This window comes from Furipterus horrens, unplaced genomic scaffold, assembly GCF_987537825.1.
Source record: "Furipterus horrens unplaced genomic scaffold, mFurHor1.1.pri manual_scaffold_7, whole genome shotgun sequence".
NCBI lineage: Eukaryota > Metazoa > Chordata > Mammalia > Chiroptera > Furipteridae > Furipterus > Furipterus horrens.
The window spans coordinates 39,277,227-39,303,559 of record NW_028327177.1 but is presented as its reverse complement, the minus strand read 5'-3'; the positions used below and the strand labels follow the sequence as shown (position 1 = coordinate 39,303,559).

General features: G+C 36.6%; 1 protein-coding gene across 1 annotated transcript in view; it reads left to right on the top strand.

Annotated features, from left to right (window-relative positions):
* DNAJC5B (DnaJ heat shock protein family (Hsp40) member C5 beta) overlaps positions 1 to 26,333 on the top strand; it is a 52,126-nt gene that overhangs the window by 22,884 nt on the left and 2,909 nt on the right. The window contains exons 2-3 of the mRNA XM_090282826.1: positions 12,178 to 12,391; positions 14,750 to 14,921. Of these exons, the coding sequence (XP_090138952.1) occupies positions 12,178 to 12,391; positions 14,750 to 14,921 (386 nt within the window). The remainder of the gene's footprint in view (positions 1 to 12,177; positions 12,392 to 14,749; positions 14,922 to 26,333) is intronic.

Below are 26,333 nucleotides of genomic sequence, written 5' to 3'. Positions count from 1 at the left end.
TGGGTAGTGCTTCAATAGGATCACGTGAGAGGGGAAAACCCTCACAGCGTGAGACAGAGACTTACAACGTGGGGCCACCCTCAGGAGGGGAAAAGAGCAAAGGCACTCTCAGCAGAGGGGGAGGTTGGAAAGGGTGCTTACTATCTAGCTGATGTCAGTTAGGAGCATAGTGAGGAGTCTCAGAGTCAGAGAGATCCAAAGGGCCACAGCAGCTTGGGAGTCCTATAATTGCAAGGCTGTATTTTATCAATGGCTAGCAGATGTAGGGTGTGGTCATGCCGGTATGTAAAGCAGGCGAGTTTACAACCCTTGCTTGGGTTATTTTAAAAATATTTGAATGTATAAAATTTTGAGTTTGGCCTCAATGGGTTTTTGAGCTATTGAGTCTCAGCCTGTAGTAAAGAAATAAACAATGTAGGTGTCAACATAAAGGTGCTTTGGCTCATTTATATAAGAGTGATATAAATAAAGTCTTTTGTGGAATTAATATATGGATATATTCAAAAGAAGAGAACATAAACATAAAAAGTTATCAGAAGTTTCCTAATTAGGAGTTTCTGGTTATTCACTGGCTAGGTAATTTGTACCAGTTCTCCCTTCCACTGAGAACAACTAGAAAAACTAAAAAGAAAGTTCTATTCCTAAACACATATCTTAAAATCATAAGAGTAAAGAATTACTGCTGCCAGGCTGTCTTTGCTCCAAGAAATCACCCAGATAACAGGCTAGGATTTTAGAACAGGTTTATTGAGAGAAAAGTGGAAAAAGGGATAAGAGATAAGAAAGAAACTTGTGGTCTACCTTGAGGCCCATTGAAGCAAAGAAAAGGATAAAGGAGACTTCCATTCCATCTACAGGACCCATAAGTCACCTGTCAATGCATTTGCAGGCGACTTCTCTACACCTTTCTGAACATCCATTGTAGTTAGGGTAAGTTTTACCCATCAACACATTCATCAGGTTATTTACTTCTCCCCACTTTTCCCCAGTCAATATGTCATACTAGGTCCATAAACATTTCTTCTGGGAATGAGCAAAGTTATGGGAGAAGCTGGGACCTAGGTTAATTTGCATACGGTTCATTTGCATATGTCAAAAGTCCTGGCGGGCAGTCCAGCGGCCGCCATGTTTTGACAATGAAAGAACAGAAAGTGTAGGCAGCACAGATGCCAAAAAAAAAAAAAAAAAAAAAACTGGGCTGGAGGGAGGAGCTTTTGGGAGAAGAACCACCATACGCGGAACTTGCACAGCCGCAGCAGAAGCCGAGGTAGAAGCCGCACTCACTCTCACCGGTCGTGGGGACTGGACCACCATGTTCTGACACTAACTAGGTCATAATATGGGAGAAAAGAAGCTGAGGGGCTGAGCAGAATTCTACGAAAGGTGGAAAGTTTTGGACCCTGGCCCAACAAGAATGGGAATTCTGCAATTCTATTTAGACTCCAAAGTGCTGCACCCAAGGAGGAAGAGCAAAAAAGAAGTTCTGTGGTTGATAATTACTTTAGTGATCCTTACCACACTATATGTCCCTTGTTATCATGTCTTTGTGTAGTCCTCTTGAATCTGGCTGGCCCTCTGACCTGATTTAACCAATACAATGTGGCAGAAGTGATGATTTACCTAAACCTTTAAAACGCCTAGCAGCTTCTGCTTTTGCAGTTTGGCTTGTGACTACCCTGACACCATCATGTTGTGATACACCTCACCAAGCCATGTGGAAAAGCAACATGGAGAATAGAGACCCCAGCCCACAACCCTAGCTGAGCTCCCTGCCGCAGCCAGTACGATTTACCAGTAAGCCATGATGCCACCTTCGAACAGATCCTTCAGCTCCAATTGAGCAGTCACAGCCAAAGTCAGAGCAAGAAAACTGTCCCCACCCAATTACAACATTAGAGGAAAATAAATAAAATGCTTATTGTCTTAAGCTATTAAAATTTACTGTCTGATATAAGATCTTCTTAGTTCTCTAATTATTTCTTTTAAATTTTTAAAAATATAATATCTGGCATACACAGATGATCATGTATACAAGTCAAGACAATATGAACAAGACTCAGCAGAAATGAGAAAACAGAAATAGAACTGTGGAAACCTCAGGTATTAAAACAATCAGGTACATATTTAGAAGTAACTATCAGGATCAAGAAGATAGATTACAACACTGAGAATTTGCACAAAGAACTAAAAATTATGCAAAGGGACATTTCAGATTTTTTAAATAAATAGGTAAATTTTATAACTAAAGAATACAACACCCAAACTCAAGAACTCAAAGGTATGGTTCAGCAGGTTGGAGAGCTGACTGGAAGATAGGCCAGAAGAAAATAACCAGGAAGAATTACAAAAGTACAAAAAACAATGCAAGAAGATAAAATACATAGAGGATCCATTAACATGGTCTCAGGAGAGTAGTATGAGAATTAAATGGAAAGCTATTTGAAAGCATAATGTATGTGCATTTTTCAGGTTCGTGAATGATACCAGTCCCTAAATACCAGAAGCTTAATAAAAGCCAAGTAGAATAAATAAAAAAAAAATCTATATCCCAGTACATAAAAAAAAAAAAAAAAACGCTGAAAATAAAAGATGAAAAGGTTTTATGGCAACCAGAGAAAAAATAGGGACTATCTTCAAAGAACAACAATTGGACTTACTACCAGTAGATTTATCAACAGAGATAATGAAAGCCAAAAGACAACAGACTGAAATCTGTGGTATGATTAAAGAAAATAACTGATGGCCTACAATTCTATACCAAGAAAAAAAGACTCTTCAAAAATAAAAGTAAAGGTATTTTTTAAGCCAAAAAAACAAATAGGAATCAATCATCAACTGACCTGCACTAAGAGAGATACTATAGAGTATTCATAGATAAAAGGAAAATGATTCAAGCCAACAAACAAAGAAAACAAAATAGGAAACTATGAGAGAAAATGTACAGATACTAATTGTATAAAACATCATTAAATGCTAAATGTATTAAATAACAATTCTTGGGGGCTTAAAAAATTTAGAGAATTGAAGTACATCCTACCAACAACACTTAAGTTGAGAGGAGAGTATTTGTGTTATTGTTCTTCTAAGACAAGACAAAAATACATTGACATTATACATTCATAAGTCAAGGATTCTGTGATCTTTAGGAAGGACCCAAAAGGAATAATAAAAAAATGTGTAATTTCCAAAGCAACAGAGGGAAAAAGTAGAATAATGAAAAAAAAAATCAATCCAAAAGAAGGCAAAATAGAAGAGGAAAGGAAATATATTTTAGATGGACAAAAAATAAAAATAAAGTGTAGTAGATTTAACAAGAAATATAGCAATAATTATATTACAAATAAACATAGACTAAATGCTTCAATTAAAAGAAAAATACGATTGTGAATTAAAAAGCAAAACTATATGGTGTTTACAAAAGACATCACATATTTAAAGATACAGAAAATTTAAAAATAAGTGGCAAGAAAAATATATTCTATGTAGATGCTTATCCAAAGCTGGTATAGCTTTACTAATACCAAAGTAAAGACAAAATGTATTACTATATTTCATAATGATAAAAATTCAATTCACCAGGAATATACAACAGTTGTGAATTTGTATGTTCTAAAAAAATGTGGCTTAAAATACACGAAGCAAAAAGTGACAGAACTATAAGGAAGATATACAAACAGACAATCATAGTGGGAGATTTTAATATACCTTGCTTGATAGATCAGTAAAATGGCAAAGAATATAAAAAGAGTTGAACAAAAAATTAGCAAACAAAATATAATGCTCTTATATAAGAACAAAGCACTGAACAGGTACAGAAATATATACTTTACACATTGAACATTTATAAAAATTCAACATATAAAGAGACATAAAGCAAGTCTCAAATTTTCAAGAATTTAAATCATATAGAATACATTCTCACATTGCAGTGCAAGCAAGCTAGAAAGCAAAAACAAAAAGATGGCAAGAAAATTCCAATATGTTTAAAAATTGGTAGAAACAATTAAAAATAACACATAGGTAAAATAAACCATAATTAAATTTAGAAAATGTCTAAAACTGAATGTTTCACATTAAAACTTGTGGAATGCAGTTAAAAGAGAAAAAAAATTTTTTTAATTTGACAAAGGTCTTATATTTATTGCAGAACTCCCACAAATCTATAATAAAATGACTGAAAATCCAATTTTTAAATGAGAAAATGTTTGAACAGCCACTTCACACACACAAATATATACAAGTGGTCAATAGGTACATGAAAAGGTGAAAATTTATAGAATTCAATTCATATATTGTAAAATTGAGTCTGACAATAAATAAAAAAATACATAATGACCCAGTTGAGTTTATCTCAGGAATACAAGCTTCACTTAACATTTAAAAAATCAATTACATTAAGTGATTTTAAAAAACATATATTCTCAAAGATGCAGAAAAAGCATTTGATATAATTCAAGATCCAATTACTCTTAGTAAATAAGTAAAAGAAGAGGGTAAAAGGATGCCTGCCATAGTCACTATTATTTGACATCTTACTGAAGGTCTTACCAGGACAATTAAGACAGGAAAAACTTTAAGTGATAGAAGAATTGGAAAGAAAAAAAAAAAATCATTATTTGCAGATTATATAATTGTGTATGTAGAAATGCAAAAGAACCTATAACTTATTAAAATTAATAAGTTTAGGAAGTTTGTGGGGTAAAAAGCATTGATATATAAAAATCTTTTATATTTGCAATGAAGAAAAATTTTAATGTGAAAAACACACACACAATATTAAGTTCCTATGAATAATTCTATTAAAATATATGAGGACTTAAATGATAAAATTAGAAAACTTTGAGAAACATTTATAAGTTCTAAATTAGTGGACATATTACACAAATGTCAATCTCCAGTTTTATCTAGAGTGTCAATGCAATTGCAATGAAAGTTCCAATAGCGTGTGTGTGTGTGTGTGTGTGTGTGTAAACCGACAAGCTAATTCTAAAAATTATGTAGAAATGCAGAAGGCCCTGAATAGCCATGGAACTGTTAAAAAACAACAACAATATGGAAGAACTTCGTCTTCAAGGTACTAAGACATATTTGGAAGATATTGTATTTAAGACTTATTAGCCCAGAAATAGCTTAATAGACTAATGGAGCAGACTAGAGAGCTTAGAAAAACAGGAAAAAGATTGATTTTTAAAAAAATAAATGGTGCTAAAACAGTTGGATATCTATTTTAAAAAATAAAATTGGATGCCTACCTTCTACCACATTTTTAAAAATCAGCTACAAAGGGATCATTGACTTCCATGTGAAATGAAGCTCTACAAAGATTTTAAAGTTATAAAGTTTATAGGACAATATCTTCCTGAATTTAAGAAAAGTGGTAATTCAACTAAATTAAAATTAAGAATTTCTTTGTCAAAAGGTTCCATAAAGAAACTAACAATGACAACTAAAAGTAGCCCCAGAAATGAAGAATACATATGCAATGCATATAATTGACAAAGGATTCACATAAGAATAGGTATTTTCTTAATCCTACAAATTAATTCTAAACATCAGACTAAAACTGGTAAAGGCTAACATGCAATTAAATAAAGGATATCCCAAATTAGGAAATGCAAATTAAACAACTAAAGAAGATTGTCAACGATTAAAATGTCCATCAGTAAAAAATGTCAGGCAGATGTGCATTAGAAATCATATATTGGTTTCTTCTATTTTCACTAGGGTGTTGCCTGAGTCCCACTGAACCTCCAGTATTATGACATATTATCAGGCTTTATAGCTGCAAAACTTGCCGTACACCTAGGATTACTAATCTAGGGTTTGTTTCCACCTGCAGTCTCTGGTTTATAGTAGTTCATTTTCCTATCTTTCATGAGTTTCCTTCCCTTTATAGCCATTTTTTTTTAGAAAGAATAGTTTATAATATGAACTCAGATTTTGCTTTCTTTTGCTACCTTTGCAGTACATGCTGGCTCTGTACACTCTCCCTCTTCTATTCTTTTGTCTTAGGCAGCAGGTGATTTTCTTCTGGGACATTAGAGAGATAATAAACTTTGTGACTGAGGGATTTTAGCAGAAAGTCACACAGCAATAAAGAAATCTTTCAAATGGGAAGCAACAGAAGGTCATTGGAGAAAGCAGCTGAAAAATATGTTGAGGGGGAAAGGGAGCTATAGACACAGCTATGTCTGGTGGAACTTTCTGAGGCTCAGAGGCCAGCCTTCTCAAACAAGAAATCTCCTCTGATATCCCAAGCCCATGGAGGTAATTTGGACTAGAGCTGGGGCAACATGGTCAGAATCAAGTCTTAGGTCAGAAACTGGTAGAGTAGTAGGTAGATCTCACCTGAGTGTTAGATGGTGCAAGGAAGAGAACTGAATGGAACATTACAGTTCTTAGAATTATTCTACTGCCTCAAAAAAGGTAGGTCTTAGGGACCTTAGGTAATCAAAACTATAAATCCATGCTTAGCTGTACTACTCACTGAACTCACTATGAATTTCAGTTGATAGCTGTCATTGGATTTTGAAGTGGAAATCAGAAGCATTGTTGCTATTTCTAATATTAATTATAGCCATACCAGATTAACAGGTGAGTAAAAGTAGAGAAGGATTTGGAATTAAGGCCTTACATTCTGGTTGAATATTATGTCACTTTTAAGTATAAAATGAGAAATTATTTAAAATATCTTTAAAATTAATAGGTGAGTAAAGGTACATTTAAATGTACTTCAAGCACTTCCTTTTACCCTAAATCCTATACATATTTTCTTGCTCTATAGACAGTTCCCAAGGGGATGGGTCATCAATCAGCTACCTCCTTGAGCAGTTGTGTAATTTTGGCAGCTACCTCTGCTAGCCATACTTCCCGAGGATTCCTCAGAGCCAAGAGTATCTGCCAAAAGGAGTCAAAATGCTGCTGTCAACCAGGAATTGGATTTGTTACAAATGGAGATGTTCCAGGCCCCTGAATTTGCCAACTCCATTGTTAGAGGAATATGATAAATGGCTAAGAGCATCTGCCCTTGTGAGCTGACAAAGATCCAGGCAACTTAAAATATGACAGGAAGCTGGGCTTCTCTGGCTAGTCTTGGGCAGTGTGTATCAGTCTACAACTGAACACTAGAAACAAAGAAATGTATGTAAAGAGCCATTTTCCAGGGATTTCTTTCTTTCAAAGTAGAAGTGAACAGCTCTTGCATTTGACTGGCCTAGACATGATCTCTGGAACTAGTAGGGGAAATGTTGCAATTGTATTCTAGGGCACAGAGTGAGAATTCCAGGAATATAGAGCCATTAAAATTAATGTGCTTAAAGAATCCATTTGGGGTTTTTTGATGATGATTGTCATATCATTAAAGTTTGAGGGCCTCTTTCTTTCTTCCTTTTCCCACCTCTAATTTATAGTGGGTCATTTAAAGAAACAAACTCTAAACTTTCAGCTATTAAAAGAGCACAGAATTTGTAACTAGAGCTTTAAAATGCTTAGGGAAAGGAACCACAAAGTAATATGCATATTTTTTATAACAAGCAAAAACAAAACAAAGAATTGCCTCTAACCCCAATGTACAACTATAAGCACAGTTAATTGTGGTTATAACCTTTCATTTTACTCTTTCTTTTCTACTTATTTTTCTGCTTTATTTGTCCCTATATGAAGACACATATACAACTGTCTGTGTGTGTATACATGTGTATTGTGTGTGTATGTCAAAGTCGCTGAAGAGTTCTATATCACTAAACTCAGTGATCAATTCTTAGTCTTTTTAAAAAATATATTTTATTGATTATTCTATTACAGTTGTTTTAATTTTTCCTCCTTAGCCCCCCTCCACCCAGTACCCCCAATTCCATCCAAAAATCACCTCCCTTTGTTCATGTCCATGGGTCATGCGTATAATTTCTTTGGATACTCCATTTCCTATACCATTCTTAACATTCCCATGTCTATTTGGTACCTGCCAATTTGTACTTTTTAATCTCCCATTCTTCCCCTTCCCCTCCCAGCTGATAACCCTCCAAATGCTCTCTGTATCTATTATTCTGTTTCTGTTTTGCTTGTTTGCTTAGTTTGTCTTTATAAATTCAGTTGTCAATAGTTGTGCATTTGTTGCCATTTTAATGTTCATAGTTTTGATTTTCTTTTTCTTATAAGTGTTCCTTTTAACATTTCATAGAATAATGGCTTGGTGATGATGAACTCCTTTAGTCTGAGAAGCACTTTATCTCCCTTTCCATTCTAAATGATAGCTTTACTGGATACAGTAATCTATCACTTTGAATACTTCTTGCCAGTCCCTTCTTGCCTGCAAAGTTTCTTTTGATAAATCAGCTGATAGTCTTATGGGAACTCCTTTGTAGATAATTCTCTGTTTTTCTCTTGCTGCTTTTAAGATTCTATCTTTATCTTGAACCTTTGACATTTTAATTATGATGTGTCTTGGTCTGTTCTTCTTTGGGTCCCATTTGTTTGGGACTCTCTATACTTCCTGGACTTGTATGTCTATTTCCTTTGCAAAATTAGAAAAGTTTTCTGTCATTATTTTTTCAGATAAGTTTTCAATTTCTTGCTCTTCCTCTTCTCATTCTGGCATCCCTATGATTTGTATGTTGGTACTTTGGAGATATCCCAGAGGGTCCTTAATCTATTCTCATTTTTTAAAATTCTTTTTCCTTCTTGCTGTTCTGATTGAATGCTTTTTTTCTTCCTTATGTTCCAAATCACTGATCTGAATCTTGGCTTCATCCCTCCACTGTTGGTTCCCTGTAAATTTTTTGTTATTCCACTTAATGCAATCTTCATTTCTGACTGGGTCTTTTTATGCTGTTGTAGTACCCAATGATTTCCTTGAGCATACTTATAACCAATATTTTGAAGTCTGCATCTGATAGGTTGCTTTTGCCCATTTCATTTAGTTCTTTTCTTGGAGTGTTGTTCTTTTCTTTCATTTGGGCCATTTTTCTTTATCTTCTCAATTTGGCAACCTCCCTATGTTTGTTTGTTTATTTGGTAGATTTGCTTTGACTCCCTGTCTTAGAAACTTGACCTATTGTAGGAAAGGTACCTGCAAATTGTGTGGGAAAGAATCTTAAGTAGTTTCCAGGGTGGGGCAACCTGTTTCACTACTTTGTGACTGTGTATGGGAGGGCTCTGAGAAGGGACAATGCTGCTGCCTGGCCTCTGGAGATTGTTTAGAAGGAAGCTGTCTTACAATATGCACCCCCTTGCCAGTCACTTCACTTTCTCTCCTTTTTCCATATGCCACTTATGCCCTTACAGCCATTGCCCTGGTGCTGAATCCCAGAGAGGTTGGGTCTTTGTTAGTCCTAAGTCTGTTGTGGGTCCTTTAACAGGAGTCTCTTGAGAATACTGCAGTTTCTTCCACCGCCCCAACCTCTGCTGGTTTTTGCAGCCAGAAGATATGGGAACTTATGTACTTGGGCTGGGTGGTCTGGTCTGGGGCTGGGATTACTCACTCCCAAGGTATCCCTCCTGATTTTATCCACCACATATGAATGTGAGACCACCTGCTACACTGCCTCTCTGGGGCTCTCTGTACCTCTCCACGCCTCTGGGTCTTTGCCCCTCCTACCCATCTGGATGAATGAATCATTGGTTGTCAGATATTTATACAGCTTGATTTTCTGATGAATCTGGGTGTCATTTGTTTTGTAGACTAGTTGTAATTTTTTCTGTAGTTGTGTGTGGAGATGAAGCCTGTTTACCAACACCTCCATCTTGGCTGGAAGTGTATTTTTAAAATTTCAATTCTTAGTCTTCATCATACATGACCTGTGAATGGCATTTGACATAGGTGACCTTCTTCAAATACTTTGTTCACTTGGATCCCAAGATCCCATATTCTCTGGATTTTTCCTTCTGTATCATTCATCTTTCTTTTTTATCTCTTGCTGGTCCCTCCTTCCTAAGGCTCAGTCTTAAGACTTCTCTTGGACACATACTCTTGGAAATATTTTCCCATTCCATGTCTCTGAAAACAATCTACACACTGAGAACTCCCAAATGTACATGTCCCATAATTCTCAACTGAACTCTAAACTCATATATCTATTTCCAAGTCCACTTGAAGTCTAATAGGCAACTCAAAGGTGTCCAAAATAAAACTGAATCCTAGCAAACCATTTCCTACCACAAAAAAAAAAAAAAACCTTGCCAACTCTTTAACAGTAACACAAAATTTCCACTGTTCATGCCAAAACTTTGGTGCCATCCCTGAGTTCTCTTTTTCTTTTACATTTCACATCCAATCCAGCTAGTCCTCAAATTATGTCCAGAATCCAAATACTTCTCACTACACCCTCCACACTACCACACTGGTCTGAATCACTATAAACTTCTATGAGCAACTCCCTACTTTCACCTTTGACCTCTCTGAGTCTGAATGGTCCTTTAAAAGTCAGATCATACCACTCTACTCTAAATACTCCAGTGGCTCCCCATGTTATCTAGATCAAAAGCCAAAGTCCTTAACATTCTGAGTGCCTTACTTTTTAAATTAAAAAATATATACGAGGTAGCATATTGATGGCTAAGAATATGTGCTCAGAGTTAGATTGCGTGATCTAATTATTAGCTGTGTGACATTAAGCAAGTTACTTAATTTGTTGGCAAATTTCCTCACCTGTTAAATAGAATCATAATACCTATTTCATACAGTTGTGGTGAAATTAATGAATTAGTATTTATAACATCCTTACAATAGTGCTGGCATAGTAAATATAAAAGCTTTTTAAATAACAAAACAGGCATTTTGTGCTATTAGTGCAAGGTTTCATCATAAATTCTGCACACAAAAAATGTCTCCAATAGTTCCAACTATAAGAATTTATAGATAACCCAAACATATTTCAAAAAGGCTGAAAGATGTTTTGGTTAAGCAAATTTAAAGTGAACCATCATTGTTTTATTCTTTTTGTTTATTCTGGGTTCAAAGTTAGAATGGATTATACACCACGATTTATACTTTTAAATATTTTGGTACTTTTAAACATTCTGATGCTGAGCTGCTTTATTATTCACTTACTTCCTAACCCAACAATACTTTCATTCCTAAAATAGGTATGACTTTTTTCCAATTTATTGTAAAGATTGCTTTATAAGATATACTTTACTTTTCTGTTCTACTTATGGTCTTTATTGTTGCATTAAAATAAAACAATTTAAACTGGTAAAATAAACAAGAGCATAAGGTGTATTCCTACATATACCTATGATGGGCACCGTAGAGAAAATAAGTCATGTGGACTTTCCAGTACATAGTCATAAAATTAATTGACTTTGTAGTGGAAAAAACACTACAGACTCAATTCTGAACATGGCTTTAATTAATATTTAAATCTGTCTGTAGGGGGCCACCAGCCAGAGCCTGACTATCATAAACTCACTTCTTTTTTTAGTACTTGAGTATAACTGAAGAATATCCTGAAGTGACCCCCTCCACACACACACAATGCAATACTATGCATGTCCACACCCTTTACACTCTTTACAAACTGCTTGATGGTCCACAGAGGAGACAGGACATTTTGCTCACAAGTAAATTTCTATGGATTATTTGAAGTGGAAAGACCTATTTGAAAAGAGGTAAAATATACATTTGAATACAAGGGAAGTCACAGTATTTGTTCAAAAAAACAAAGGGAATTTGTTTGTGGAAGATTTATGAAGTGGTTGTAATGTCTATTCAAGGGAGTATAAATTAGGGAAAAAAATTTGATAGTTGAGTTTTACTTTTAGAATATGTGGTGTAAAGGAAATTTTAATTCTGGAAAATTCTTCCAGTTCTAAATGGAATTTTGGTATAAACTGGCCCTGTTCCTGGAACTTTCAATGGTCCCTGAATGTTGCATATTGAGGTGGGGTTCTGATCAGCTTCCAGGTAAAGATAAGCTTCACATATTTGCCAACAGCAAAATGTCTTAGACTCAACAACCATACAGTTGAGAATCCCTTTGAGGATGTGAGAGGAGAAAAAATACTATTGTGCCTACACACTAGAAACAAGAGACAACATTTAATAAACACTTGCTTAGTTAAATCAACATTATCATTTCATATATTTACATGTATAAAGGATGTACAAATGAATACTGTCCTTCTAAAATGTCATTGTAATTGGTGTCAAGTAATACTTTTCCTTATTTTTTTAAAAAGAAAGTTGGCCCTGAAATATCATCCAGACAAGAATCCAGATGATCCAGCTGCTGCTGACAAGTTTAAAGAAATCAACAATGCCCACACAATACTTACTGACCTGTCAAAGAGAAACATCTATGACAAGTATGGATCGCTGGGACTCTATGTGGCCGAGCAATTTGGAGATGAAAATGTTAATACCTACTTTATGCTGTCAAGCTGGTGGGCAAAGGTGAATCATATTTTTCTTTCAAACACAATTTTCTGTTAGATCATGATATTATTTACTCTTTTATACCCGATCTCAAAGAAAGCTTAACTTTATATATTAGTAAACTCTTGTAAATAAAATAAGATATAGCTTCCTTGGAAAGCTGTTATTTAAGGATCATTTTTGCTCTAGCTCATCAAATTATTATAATACACAATATGACTTAAAGTACTTCCAGACATTAATTATATTTGAATTTGAAGCTCTAGGTTAATTTTGACTACTCTCTCTCCCCTCATAGTGACTAATTAAGAAGTGACTCATTACTCAAAACCAAAAATAATTTGTGTGACAACTGTTTAATAAATTATTATAGAAAAAATTTAGATGTGTACTTTACTATTTATAGCATAGGCTACATCAGCAAACACAGTACTTGGAAGAGTGCGTAGTAATTATGTCATAGGCTCACATGTTGCCTGCAGTGAGGTTATGGAGAAGGAAATGGGGGGTAAAGGTGAGAATTAAGTAGTTGAGGACAGGGAATTGAACAGAGAGAGGGAGAGAAAGAAAAAAAGATATCTGGTCATGAAAAAGGCAACATTTTCAAGGACTTCATGCAATCAGAACTGATTTTTGATGGTAAATTTTGTGTGGTTTCCTAGTTATCCCTAGTATACATATGTTTGGTGATGGCTTTATATTTATTTAGGAGTTTAAATATCCTTATCATCTGATAACATGTATTTGCATATGAACCATACATAGAGTCCATCAGCATACTTTTGGACAATTCACATGATGTGAACATTTCACACATTTTGTGAAATCACATGACCTCACATTCATGAACTGTAATTAATCATTTAAAATGCTGTTGATCTCCAAACAGGTAGGTTTCATATTCTGTAGTATTCTAATTGCTATTTTCTTCCACTAAAATAAATCCTGCTAAATTGAAGAGTTTTATATATGCAGGAAGAGATAATATGTTTTTGTACATAAGCATGGAGTCTGCAACTTAAAGTCTTTTTGCCTTCTTCAGTCTCCATAATTCCTTTTCTTGGGGATAACTAGGATTCCCACAGAAAACCCCTTTCTCTGTTTTTGAAGAATTGGGAGGGAGACAAGTTCCTGCCAAGCAGATCTGGAACATGGAATGAGAGTGTATCTACTGATGATGTCATTTATGATGACAGACTGAACATTCACATACAACAATATGAGCTTTTCGTGGGCTTGCCTGGGAACCTAACCTGCACACATGACACTCTTTCCATAGGAAAGTACATCTGTTTACCTATTACTTTGTACATTCATTAATTCAATAAGTATTTATTACATGTCTACCACATGCCCAGAACTAAATCTTTAGATAGGTGCATTTGAGAGATGATTAACTTATAGCTCTAGCCTTCAAGAATCTTCCAGTCTGAGACAGAGCTATAAACTGATAAATGTCTTTAAGTGCCAACAAATAAAGCACCATGATAGAAGGTTGTATGGAGTACAACTGGAGCATGAATAAGGGGAGGAGGGTCAGAAAAGATGTCAGGGTGAGGACCTTTGAGATGACTTTTAAACATGGAGTGGGTATTAGATGGCTGTGGAATAGGAAGGGCAGGGGACAGGGAGAGCAAAGTTATGGGAGGAATGACAGGAACAGGGCCAGCTGGTGCAGGGGAAGGGGTGGCAGAGGCAGATGACCATAATAAGGAGCTCCAGCCTTACCTAAGAGGCAGCAGAGCTACATGAGTTCAAAAGAACATGTGTTTCAAGAAGCTCCAGCAGCAGTGCACAGGGTAGATTCAGAGGCAACAGCGGAGACAGGGAGGCCAGTTACAAGGCTACTGAAATGTCCAGAACAAAGATAACAGGGTCTGTTCTAATGCCCTACTAGCCAGGATAGAGACTAGAGATGAGGGGGAGAGTGCAAAAGATATTGAAGAGAGAAACTCTGCAGTACTTGGTGACTAAGAGAAGTATGGGTGGGGGGAGGGGAGCTATTAACAGCTCCTTTGGTGAGAATGATTCTGTCCCCTTGGTTAGATCATGAGACCTGTAGAGGTTTTGCTTGTTTGTTTGTTTTATTTGCTTTACTCTTAATAATGATCATGATAGCTTAAGTATGAAGAAGAAAATGTCATACATCATTATTTTGCCACAAGTCATTTCCTCTGGGTTTAACTTGCTAAGCAAAACTCTATGCAGAATTTGTTTCCAAGGAAACTAAAAAGATTGCATACAATAAAGATGAGGGTTCAGGGTGAACTGTGATGTCTTTAGGACTCTGGAGGTACAGGGTACACACTTTATTTCTGGGGTTCTCCCACACCTCACTACCCCTCACCTTTGTTTTGCTTTGCCTGTTTCTTCTAGACCCTGTTTGTCATTGTTGGCCTCTTGACCGGCTGCTATTTTTGCTGCTGTCTGTGTTGCTGTTGCAACTGCTGCTGTGGACACTGCCGGCCCAAATCATCAGTGCCAGAAGAGGACTTCTATGTGTCTCCAGAGGATCTTGAGGAGCAGATCAAGACTGACATGGAAAAAGGTAGAGTAAGATGAGAGCAGAGGTAGTGGGTATTCTTTCATAAGCCTGGCCAAGCACCAGGCCCATGGTGATGGTAATCACTAAAGTGAGAGAGATCCAACAACCAAATGAGGAGAACCCCAGACTATCAGCTTTGGCAAGTCCTTTGCAGAGGATGAAAAGACAGTTACTTGTATTAGCAAAAGAGAAAAGCAGAGCTTGACACCATGAGAAAGAAATCATGAAGTATGCTGACCTAGTACAATAAGCAAAGGTAGTATTATTCATGGTCTCATTACAAGAGTGTGAGCTCTGGGTTCAGGAAGGTTTGGGAGTGCCCAGTGGTAGGAGAACCAAGGTAAAAAAATTTCCCAGGAAAAGCATTTCAGTCTGTTACTTTAGGATCTCTATTCAAGAAGAAGGGAAATGGACATCAAGAAAAGTCAGCAACCCTTCACTTCTTATTGGTTATTTGTTATTGAGTTTTGGATAGAATTGGGGGAGCATAGTCTTTCTTCCCTGGAAATGAAGTTTCCTTCCAAACCTACACATTTAGAACTAGCCTCAAATCAACATCAAGATTATTGTCCCATGCAAATAGGACTATTTGCTTTGCTAAAGCACCCCCACATGTCTTTCTCTGTGTATGCATAACCATGATATATTACTCGAAATGATAAAGAAAAAATATAACAAATTATAAATTCCTACAGAATTCACAACACCAGGAATACTTCATGTTCTCTGAAAAATGCCTTTGTTTAAACTAACTGGAGTCAAACCTGCCATTGTCATCTCTGTCTTGTAGCCATAATCCTGCTGTCATTTTCTCCTGTAGAATGCATCATTATTCTGAATTACAGGCTTTATCACTAAATCACAAAGAACACTCCAAATAAGAGTTATTTGAGAATTCAGATAGTGATCCAGTGTTGTCAGAACTGCTGGAATTAGGATGGTGCACTTCTTTGAACTGTACCATACTCTGATTCTTTGCATCATACTGAAACAGAAATTCCATGACATCAAGCAGCAGAGACTGCTTAAAGGCTTCTATTTAACTTTTGTTCCTAATCAAATGTGATGCTAAGTAGTATCCAGTTATTACCCACCCTGACTCCAGTTTAAAGGATGCTCAATCATGTGAATCATATTAGTCTTAGGCCATTTTAGGACTGGAGAGTCAAGGAGGACAGAAAGGATTTTTCTGTAACTTGGACCCCTTCCTTTGGGGACCAGTGGGTGGCCAGTCAAACAAATAGGGACGGGGGTTGCTCTTACAAATTTTTTAAAAATATGTTTTATTGATTATGCTGTTACAGTTGTCCCAATTTCCCTTCCCTCTGCTCCCTTCTACCCGGTGGCCCCCCTCTCTCCAGTTGTCCCCCCCTTCTAGTCCATGTCCATTGGTTGTGCATATAGTTCTTCTCAACGTCCTCCTGCCTACTCCATTCCCTCCTACTATGCTACTTAATTCCTATATCATCTCCCTCCCTCTCCCCCTTCCCCCTCCCTTCTGACCTCCCCACAGCACGTTCCCCATACGTATAGTTCTTTTTCCACTCTCGTTGCCTATTTAGTTTGCCTTTGTTTCAATTCCCTAGCTTCTGTTGTTGGTTCTTGTGATGCAGTTTTTATTTTAATGTTCATAGTTTTGATCCTCCTTCTTCTAAACCAGTCCCTTTAACATCTCATATAATAGTGGTTTGGCTCTAATAAACTCCTTCAGTTTTATTTTGTCCTGGAAGCACTTTCTCTGCCCTTCTATTCTGAATGACAATTTTGCTGGATAGAGTATTTGTGGCTGTAGGTTTTTGATTTTCATTACTTTGAATATTTCTTGCCAGTCCCTTCTTGCCTGCAGGGTCTCCCTTGAGAAGTCAGCTCTTCTTCGCCCTCTGGCAATCCTATAATCCGAATGTTCGATCTCTTATAGCTGTCCCAGAGGTTTCTGATCCTCTCCTCACTTTCCTTACTTTTTGTTTCCTCTTTCTGCACTGGTTGACTGTTTGTTCCTTCTCTATGTTCCAGTTTGTTGATTTGATCTCTGGATTTTATTTCCTCACCACTTGTCTCATATATGTTTTCGTACATTTCAGTATGAGTGGCTTTTTTTCCTTCCCTGTCCTGTTCCACATCTTTTGTTAATTCTGTAAGTCACCTTATAACAATAGCTCCGAACTGAGCCTCTGAAAGATTTCTTATTTGTTCATTTGTCAGGTTCTTCATCTGCTGCCTGGTGAGCTGCATCACTGGGATTTCAATCATTTTCTCCTTCATTTTGACAGATTTATGTTTTACTTTGCTTCCTGGGCAGGCTGTGGGGGGTGGAGCCCTGTGTGAGTACACTACCCGGCGACTGGCAGCGATCCCAACCTTTTTTGCCACGCTGTGGCGCTTTGTGTGGGGGCGGGGGTCCAAGATGGATTCCTGCCATTATTCTCCGCTGGGAGACCGGGATCCATCCTCCCACCCTCTGGGCCACACCAGCCGATGCAATGGGGGGACTGCCTTTCCCCGCTTTGGGGTCGCGAGCAGCTGGGGCTCAATTGCAGTCGGGATTGCTCCCCCTGCAGCTCTTCTCGCTGCTACCACAAACAGCCCCACCCAACCTTTCCATTCTGGTTTCAATTTCGCCCCTTCTACCCTTCCAGGCAAGCACCGCTGGTTTATAACTTCCTATGTTGGGCTTCCATGTAGTTTTATTTTCTGGAATTTCTGGTTATCTTTTGTTTTGAGATAGTTGTATTCCTTTCTAGTTGTAAAGGAAGACTAAGCATGTCCATCTAAGCCTCCATCTTGGCCGGAAGTCGCTCTTACAAATTTTTATTGCTGTCCCTGGAACCAAATTGTGGACCTATAGTGTGATGCAATTACAAGTTACTTTTGTCTTATTTGGGATATAAAATGACTAGTCTTTTAATGGGGGCATGAATATCGAAAAGAACAAGCAAGCAGTATTACTCATAGATGGGTTCAAAGAGATACATATATGCAAACTCCTCTTCAAAGAAGGGCCAGTGGCCTTGGCATAACTTGTTTAAGAACACCGAGCCCAGTGTATTAATCCCATTTGCTCTTGTGAGGGAGATAAACTGTTGTAAGATCATGTCAGAGGTCTCTGGCCCTGTTGTTCATAAGCTCTCACATGACATCCATCAATCCTGCCCAGTGATAAGTCACTGACAGAGGATAGGAAGGGACAGTGAGATTGAAGAGCCTGTCATTGTCATCCAGTGTAACATTATCTTAACTTGTCTTTTATACTGTGGAAACCAAAATTAGGTGAATTGAACCTAGATATCACAAATCCAGTATTCACACTTCTCTGAAAAGCCTCCAAGTCTTACCTCTTAAATTAGATCAAAGTTCCACCAGGTCATTTCAGCAGACCTTCTTTGCAGATTTCTTTTCTGGAACAGAAATTCGTCTTTGGTGCCAAATTCTACCCAGGTTTCCTTCCTGCAGGGTGACTGGTGATAAATCTATGAGTCTTTTGCTGTTCTCAGTTCTGAACCCCCAGAGCTACCAATTCCATTGCAGAGGTCAGATTCTAGACTAAGTAAATCATATTTCTATTTGACAGATACTAAGAATTCTAAACCAGGAGGAAAAAGCTTTATTCCATTCCTAAATATTTAAAAGCTCCTATGTAGAGTTAATCCAGATTTTGCAGGGCCTGAAATCTGTACAATTGGGTAGTCCTTTTTTAAGAAAAAGAACACAAAGTTATAATGCGAAATTGAATCAGAGTGAATATTTATTTAGAATGAGAAGAAGTCACAACAAATTGCAAAGCTTACAAACAAGACAAATATCACAAAATCTAGAAAATAGCAATAGTTTAATTAACTGCCTCACACATCTCCATAATATTTTTACCCTATGCTTTCTGGGTGCATATTCTTTTATTGCTTCTTCATTTAACAATAGTTTTATAATGTCATCTTCTGCAAGAATAGAAAAATAATTCTGTATTTCCCCTAGTATGTTTGATAACAATTTATTTTTTATTATTGGTAGATTTAAAAAGTTTTAGTTTTACAACTAATTTCTGATAATTTTGTCTAAATTTGTAGGGATTGTTGTCAAATCTGCAAAAACTAGTTTATTTCATACATAACATGTAAAATTGGGAAACAATTTTGACTCTGCACATTTCAAATATTGTTTTCTCTCCAACACACAATACTTCCAGGATCAGAGCCCACCAACAAATTCATATCATGTGACGCCACCTCTGGAGTGGATCTTCATGACTCTTCAGCAAGTGAATCGGCACAGTGAGCTCTAAGAGTATCCTTAAAGCCATTTATTCCTATACCAGTATGGCCACTAAAAATTATACACAGAGTTGCTGCGAACTGCAAAAACATATCCCACTAAACTTAAATAAAATCTATCCCCAACTCTATTTCTTCTTAATTGAATCTCCAAAATGTCCATAGCCCCTCAGTTGCCACTCATCGGGAAGAAAAGCATGATGGAGAAAAAGTAAAGTGGAAAGAGGTAGTTTTTGGTTATTGTTAAAATATCTTACTTTTGCATATCTACAAAACTATGAACACATTTCTAGGACCCTAAAAGGCCCTTGGATGGGTCTGCATAGATAAAGATCCCCTAAGCTTAAATTTCATTAACTATGCAGTAAAACCTACCACCAATGCTCCTCAGTCTAACATTTTATTATGAGAATTTATGCCTTATTTGAAGTTAGGTGCATTAGTTTAGCTAGTTTCAGATTTTCGCTCCCCTAATTCAGAGACTCAATGTAGTTTACTGGTCAAATTAAGGCAAGTTAAGGCTTGTAAGGATGAAAAAGCAGATTCCATGTGAAGACTATGCTTTCTGGACTCTGATCTAATTGATGGACTGGTCTCTTCTATTCTGCAAAAGAAGGTGACCCACTTAAAGTTGTTTAAGAGAATACACTTGAAAGTGACTCATGGACATGGACAACGAGGAGGGATATGATTGTGGGAGAAGGGGTGGGCTGGGTGGGGGGGAGCAATGGGGGGAAAATGGGACAACTGTAATTGAAAAACCAAAAAATAAAATTAAAAAAAAAAAAAGAAAGTGGCTACTAGTCACTTGTATATCAAGTTACTCAAGACAAATGATAAGCAGCAGCATATATCAAGATTTGATCTATTAGAAGGCACTTGTGAGACACAGCTTTGAGTATTTTATTTCAGTGACTCTGAAATTAAATAAAATACAGCAAATAATTTTTCACTTAAGACATTTTTAATTATCTTATGATGCATCTAATAATAAAATCCTAAGATTTTAGAGTTGAAAGGAATCCAAAGCATCAATCCTCATCTCCTTATAGCTTTTCTAGCACACTGTTGCCCAATCTCATTTGAAAGCTAACAATGGTGGGGAGAGTTAGGGCCTTATATGAAAAGTAAGACATACTCATAAAAATTCAACCACCATAGGAAGGTATCGAGTCAAAGGCAAGTTTACATCAACCTCCTGGAACCAGCTCCTCAAGGATAACAATTTTTAAATTTTGTATGTAACTGTTTATGGGGGTTTTGTTTATGTTACAAAAATGTTATAGCTACATTTTTTTTTCCTGCTGCTTAGCAGAGCAAAAAATTTCATTAAAACTTATTATTTTCTTAATGGATTGTGCTTTTGATGTCATGTCTAAGCACTCTTAGCCTAAGCCTATGTCATGAAGATTTTCTCCAATGTTTTCTAAAAGTTTTATGTCTAACATTTAGAACTATACCCATTTTGAGTTCATTTTTGTGTAAGGTATGAGGTTTAGGTGGAGACATTTTTCTTTGCATATAATTGTTCCAACGCCATTTGCTGAAAAGATTATCCTTTCTCCATTTAATTGTTGTTGAATGTTTGTCAAAAATCAATTGGTTATATTTCTATGGGTCTATTTATGGACTCTATTCCATTCCATTGATCTATATGTCTATTCCTTTACCAATAACTTATTATCTTACTTTCTGCAGTTTTAAAATAAGTCTTAAAACAGCTAGTGTGGTTCCTCCAACTTTCTTCTTCAGAATTGTTTTGGTTAATCTAGTTTCTTTGAGTTTCCATATAAATTTTAGTATCAGGTCGTCTAAATTGACAAAAAATACTACTGATTTTTCATGAGTGTTGCATTAACTTTGTAACTTAGGTGAAAAAAAAATGACATCTTTACTATGGTGAATCTTCCAATCCACCAACAGCGTATGTGTTTCCACTTATTTAGGTCTCATCTGATTTGTTTTACGAGCATTTTGTAATTTTCAGTATACAGAATTGGTACATGTTTTGTGAGATGGATATCTAAGTACTTCATTTTGGAGGGAGCTACTATAAATGGCATTCATTTTAAATTTTGGTTTTCAATTGTTCATCACATGAATTTACAATTATTTTTGTGTGCTGACTTTGTACCCTGTGTTCTTGTTAAGCTCACTTACTAATTTGTAGTGGTGTGATTTTCTTGGGATTTTCTATGTAAACAATCAGGTCATCTTCAAGTAGAGAGCCTATTTCTTCTGTTCCTATCTGTATGCCTTTTATGTCTTTTTCTTGTTCTCTCATACTGGCTAAGATTTCCAAGACCCGATTTATTTCTCTACTGTCATGATCTTGAAATTCTTAGCTTTTGACTCAAGTATACTACATTTTAATTTTGCACCAGGTTTTGCAAATTATGTAGCCAATACTGTTAGAATATTTCCTTGTATGGGTTATACATCTGGACTTCAAACTTGGCAAGGAATAGGGGAAAATGCCTCCAGAGCACAGTACTCTGCATTTAGGGAAGAGGAAACCTAATTGAGATGATAGAGTCGGGTGGAGATGAGTGGAAAGAGGGAGGGTTTTACATTAATTATTTATTTAAGTGCTATGCTACAGATTAAGTTGTGCTTAGAGATTTGGCCAGTATATAAAGATTACAACCAGAAATTTATTTTATATATATATATATATATATATATATATATATATATGAGTATTGATTTTTAAAAGAAGTATGGTTAGCATTTCTTTCTTATATTTTCCCTGACTTTCCATAAATGCCAAGATACAAAGTATAATAAAATTAATATAAGGTAATCCCCTCTCCAGAATAAAAGTTTTATCTTCTTAAACACTTTATTGTTCCCTTATGTCTAACTAGACTAGTAAAGAAGACTAATAAAGAAAAACTAATAATAGGTGTGAACCAGAGAAATATATTTCTGATTTGAACTCAGTGACACTTCAACTTTCACATTTAAGAATATGTTATAAGATACTGTCGATATCTCTTAATACATGAAAATTCAAATATGAAATATCAAATCAACCTTTTAAAGCTGATTTACTTATTAAAAAAACATTAGAAATGTTTCCACCTGCTTTGAGATAGTTTATATAGTTTTATAGCTAAAGCTTATAATTTTTCTTGGATATTTTTATTATATGCATACTTCAAACATGCCTACTCCTTGGCACTAACTAAAGCCTAAGATATACTTTTTAATACTATGACATGGTTCCAGTCTCTGTTTGAGAGGAGTGGTACAGAGTGGAATTTTATAGTATTCCCAGGAGTAAATATAAGAGAGATAGTGTCTTGGAGGGGGGAGCTTATCCTCCTTAATTTGTCTTGGAAACTTAAAAGATAAAGTTAACTTCCCTTCCTTTCAAATGTTCACAAATTAGATTCTATACTCCTGTGTTAATGGAAGCCCACAATCAGAATTCTACTAGCTACGAAGGCTTTATAGATTATCTTGAGATGGAACCCCATTCTCTGGGATTCTGTGTGTGTGTGTGTGTGTGTGTGTGTGTGTGTGTGTGTGTGTGTGTGACAGAGAGAGAGGGAGAGAGAGAGAGAGAGGACAGAGACAAGACCATAAATGGGAACCAGTTATTTCTGAACACTCTGGCACAACAAACCAAAAATACAAGAGATAAATTCATTATTTTTCCAAGCTGAAGGCAATAGGTTGAAAACTCCTAGTTAAATCCTAAAAATTTCTTGTGGAATCATGATTTCCTGTTTTTTTTGTCTGTTTGTTTGTTTTTTTTAAGGAGAGAGAATAAAAGAGAATAAAGTATCTAAAGGTGGAGCTTTTATAGTGTTGACCTTGGATCTAAAAATGTGAGATTCAGTACATAGAAAAATTTGTTGATTGTTTAATTGTTCCTGCTACTCACCTGGTTGAAACTCAAATAAATCCACAGCCACTGAGTTGGAGAAGCCATATGGCTTGTAATTAGCCTCTTGCTCTTGGCCATGATATTGAGACATTTACTACATTACCCATTCAGCTTTCATCACACATAAATGACCAGGAAAAGGGCACAAAGGAAGATACTAAATTCATCCTTATTTTCACTAATCCCCACTCCCCTTCCTACTCTGTTTCACCAAACCAAAAGGGATTGATTTCTAAAAATGATTCGTGGAAAATAATTCTTGCAATTGGTCCAAAGCCCTTTGCTGCTTCTTTATAAGACAATACCAAGTAATCATTATCAAGGTCCTGGGCCAAGGGAGCAGGACAAGTGACTCAGCTCTGAATGTTACCCCAGAAACAGCTCAATGAGGACCTGAAGTTTCTTCAATTTTTGGCTGCCAAGGGTCATTGAGAAAATCTACTAGATAGGTTTATCACAATTGTTTTTTAATAGCAAACATTCATTAAGCTTTTAATATTTGCTTGGCACTATGCTAGGTGCTAGAGAAAAGACATGGTGCCTCCTGTCTTGGACCTTACAATTCAGCAGAGAAGATGGGGAAACAAATATTCAACAAATAATTACACACAGAGTTAGTTAATGTACAGGTATAATAAGCCCTGCAAAGGAACATCACAGAGGCTGTGATAGTGAACATCACTTTTTGCTCTGTGGTTTTACCTATTCTGGACATTTTATATAAATGGAATCATACAATATTTGTCCTTTTGTATCTAGCTTCTCTCACTTAACATGTTTTTAGGTTCAACCATATTGTAGCATGTGTCAGTACTTCATTCCTTCTTATGTCTGAATAATATTTCATGTCTCCTCTACTTTTTTGCATTCTTCTCCTCAGTCTTCTGGGTTTCTCTCAACTTCTTTCCTCCTCTTCCTAGTTAAATCTTACCACACTCCCTCTTCTCTGGCAAACTGTCAGGACTCCAGCTGCTTTTCATCTATCACACTTAATTTTGATGGTATAGGCCTTAGTCTGAGAGTATTTCAGTTTGGGGTTATTTGCAAATATGACTTCTGCACAACTTCTGCTTTATTCAATTCCTTGTTAAAACTATTTAATAGAACAGCCCAGTATGACTATACCTGCCTTACCTGACATCTAGAGCACCATTTGCCACCTTATTCATAGAATATAGGGAGATACTGTGCCAAATGCTGTGCCATGTTTACCAAGAGATGGAGAAATCAATGCATTATCTGTCAGGGCAATTTGCCTTTGGTTACTTTGCCATAACCATGCTTGTAGATTAATTCATTTACTGACTGCAGGTTTGGGCACTCCCATGCAATGTATGGTTCCACAATCCTCAGTATGTTAACTGAAGCCTTGTTGAGCTTAATAAAGGTGCCATCAATGATCTGGTGAAGGCATAAATGCTACAGAACTTTGGGCTTACACTATTGATACCTCTGATCCTGATAACAAATGCCAATTTGGATTCCACGGGTACATGGAGGTTGCCAGCTTTTCTTGCCATCCCTAGCCATCTGAATCTCAGTTCTGTATGTCTGCTTATATTCCTTGTGATAGTGCTTAGTTTTTTCATAGATAAGCTTCATCCTTGCCTTTTCAAGTATTGTTTGGGCAAGCTTCTTTCTTGGGTGCTCAATCTTCAGCTTGCAAAATTCCTTCAGTTTTTCTTAAGGGTTTCTTGTACAGTGGGAACTCCTATACTGTACTTTACATCCCCACGGCTATTCTGTAACTACCTATTTGTACTTCTTAATCCCCTCACCTCTTCACCCATTCCCCCACACCACTCTCTCATCAGGCAACCATCAAAATGCCTTCCATATCCATGATTCTGTCTCTGTTCTTGTTTCTTAGTTTGTTTTTTAGATTCAATTGTTGGTAGAGATGTATTTATTTGTTTTATTGTTCATAGTTTTGATCTTTTTTTAAACTCCTTTTAATGTTTCATATAATAATGGTTGGGTGATGATGAACTCCTTTAGTTTTTTTCTTGTCTGGGGAGCTCTTTATCTGCCCTTCCATTCTAAGTGATATCTTCACTGAGCAGAGCAATTTTGGCTGTAGGTCCCTGGTTTTCATAACTAAATATTTCTTGCCAACCCCTTCTAGCCTGCAAAGCTTCTTTTGAGAAATCAGCTGACAGTCTTATGGGAACTCCCCTGTAGGTAACTAAATGCTTTACTCTTGCTACTTTTAAGATTCTCTCTTTATCTTTAAACTTTGGCATTTAAATTACGATGTGTTTTGGAGTGGGCTTCTTTGCATCCATCTTGTTTGGTACTCTCTGTGCTTCCTGGACTTGCATGTCTATTTCCTTCACCAAATTAGGGAAGTTTTCTTTCATTATTTTTTCAAATAGATTTCCAATCTTTTGCTTTCTCTTCTCCTCCTGGCACACCTATGATGCGAATGTTGGAATACTTGAAGTTGTCCCAGAGGCTGCTTACGCTATCCTCATTTTTTTTTTTAATTCTTTTTACTGCTTGCTGTTCTGATTGTTTGTTTTTTTGCTTCCTTGTGTTCCAAATCATTGGTTTGATTCTTGGCTTTATCCACGCTACTGCTGTTTCCCTGTAAATTGTTCTTCATTTCAATTAGTGTATCCTCCTTTTCTGACTGGATCTTTTTTATGCTGTTGAGGTCCTCATTAAGTTCCTTGAGCATGCTTATAATCAGTGTTTTGAACTCTGCCTATGACAGATTGCTTATCTCCATTTTCTTTAATTCTTTTTCTGGAGTTTTGATCTGTTCTTTCATTTAGGCCATATTTCTTTGTCTCCTCATTTTGGCAGCCTCCCTGTGTTTGTTTCTATGTATTAGGTAGAGCTGCTATGACTCCCTGTCTCGGTAGCATGGACTAAAGTAGTAGATGTCCTGTAGGGTCCAGGGTAATAACCTCCCTTATCACCGAAGCTGGTCCTCAAAGTGCGTCATTCCTGTGGGCTGAGTACACCCTCCTCTTGTAGTTGAGCCTTGATTGCTGTTGGTAGGTCAATGGGAAGGATTTACTCAGGCCAATCAGTTGCAAGGACTGGCTGATCAGCTGTGCAGGGTCAGGGTGGTGGTGCTCATTGTCTACTGAGTGTGCAGGCTCTGGGGTTTCCCAGGTGGTGCAGGCCAAGGTCAGCTCCCACCTTTATTCTACCTGGGGCCACCCTGCATGAGCTATAAAGCAATCTGAGATAGCTGCTACTCATTCTGGGGTTGGAGATTCACAGGTGAAGCCAAGCTGTGAATCT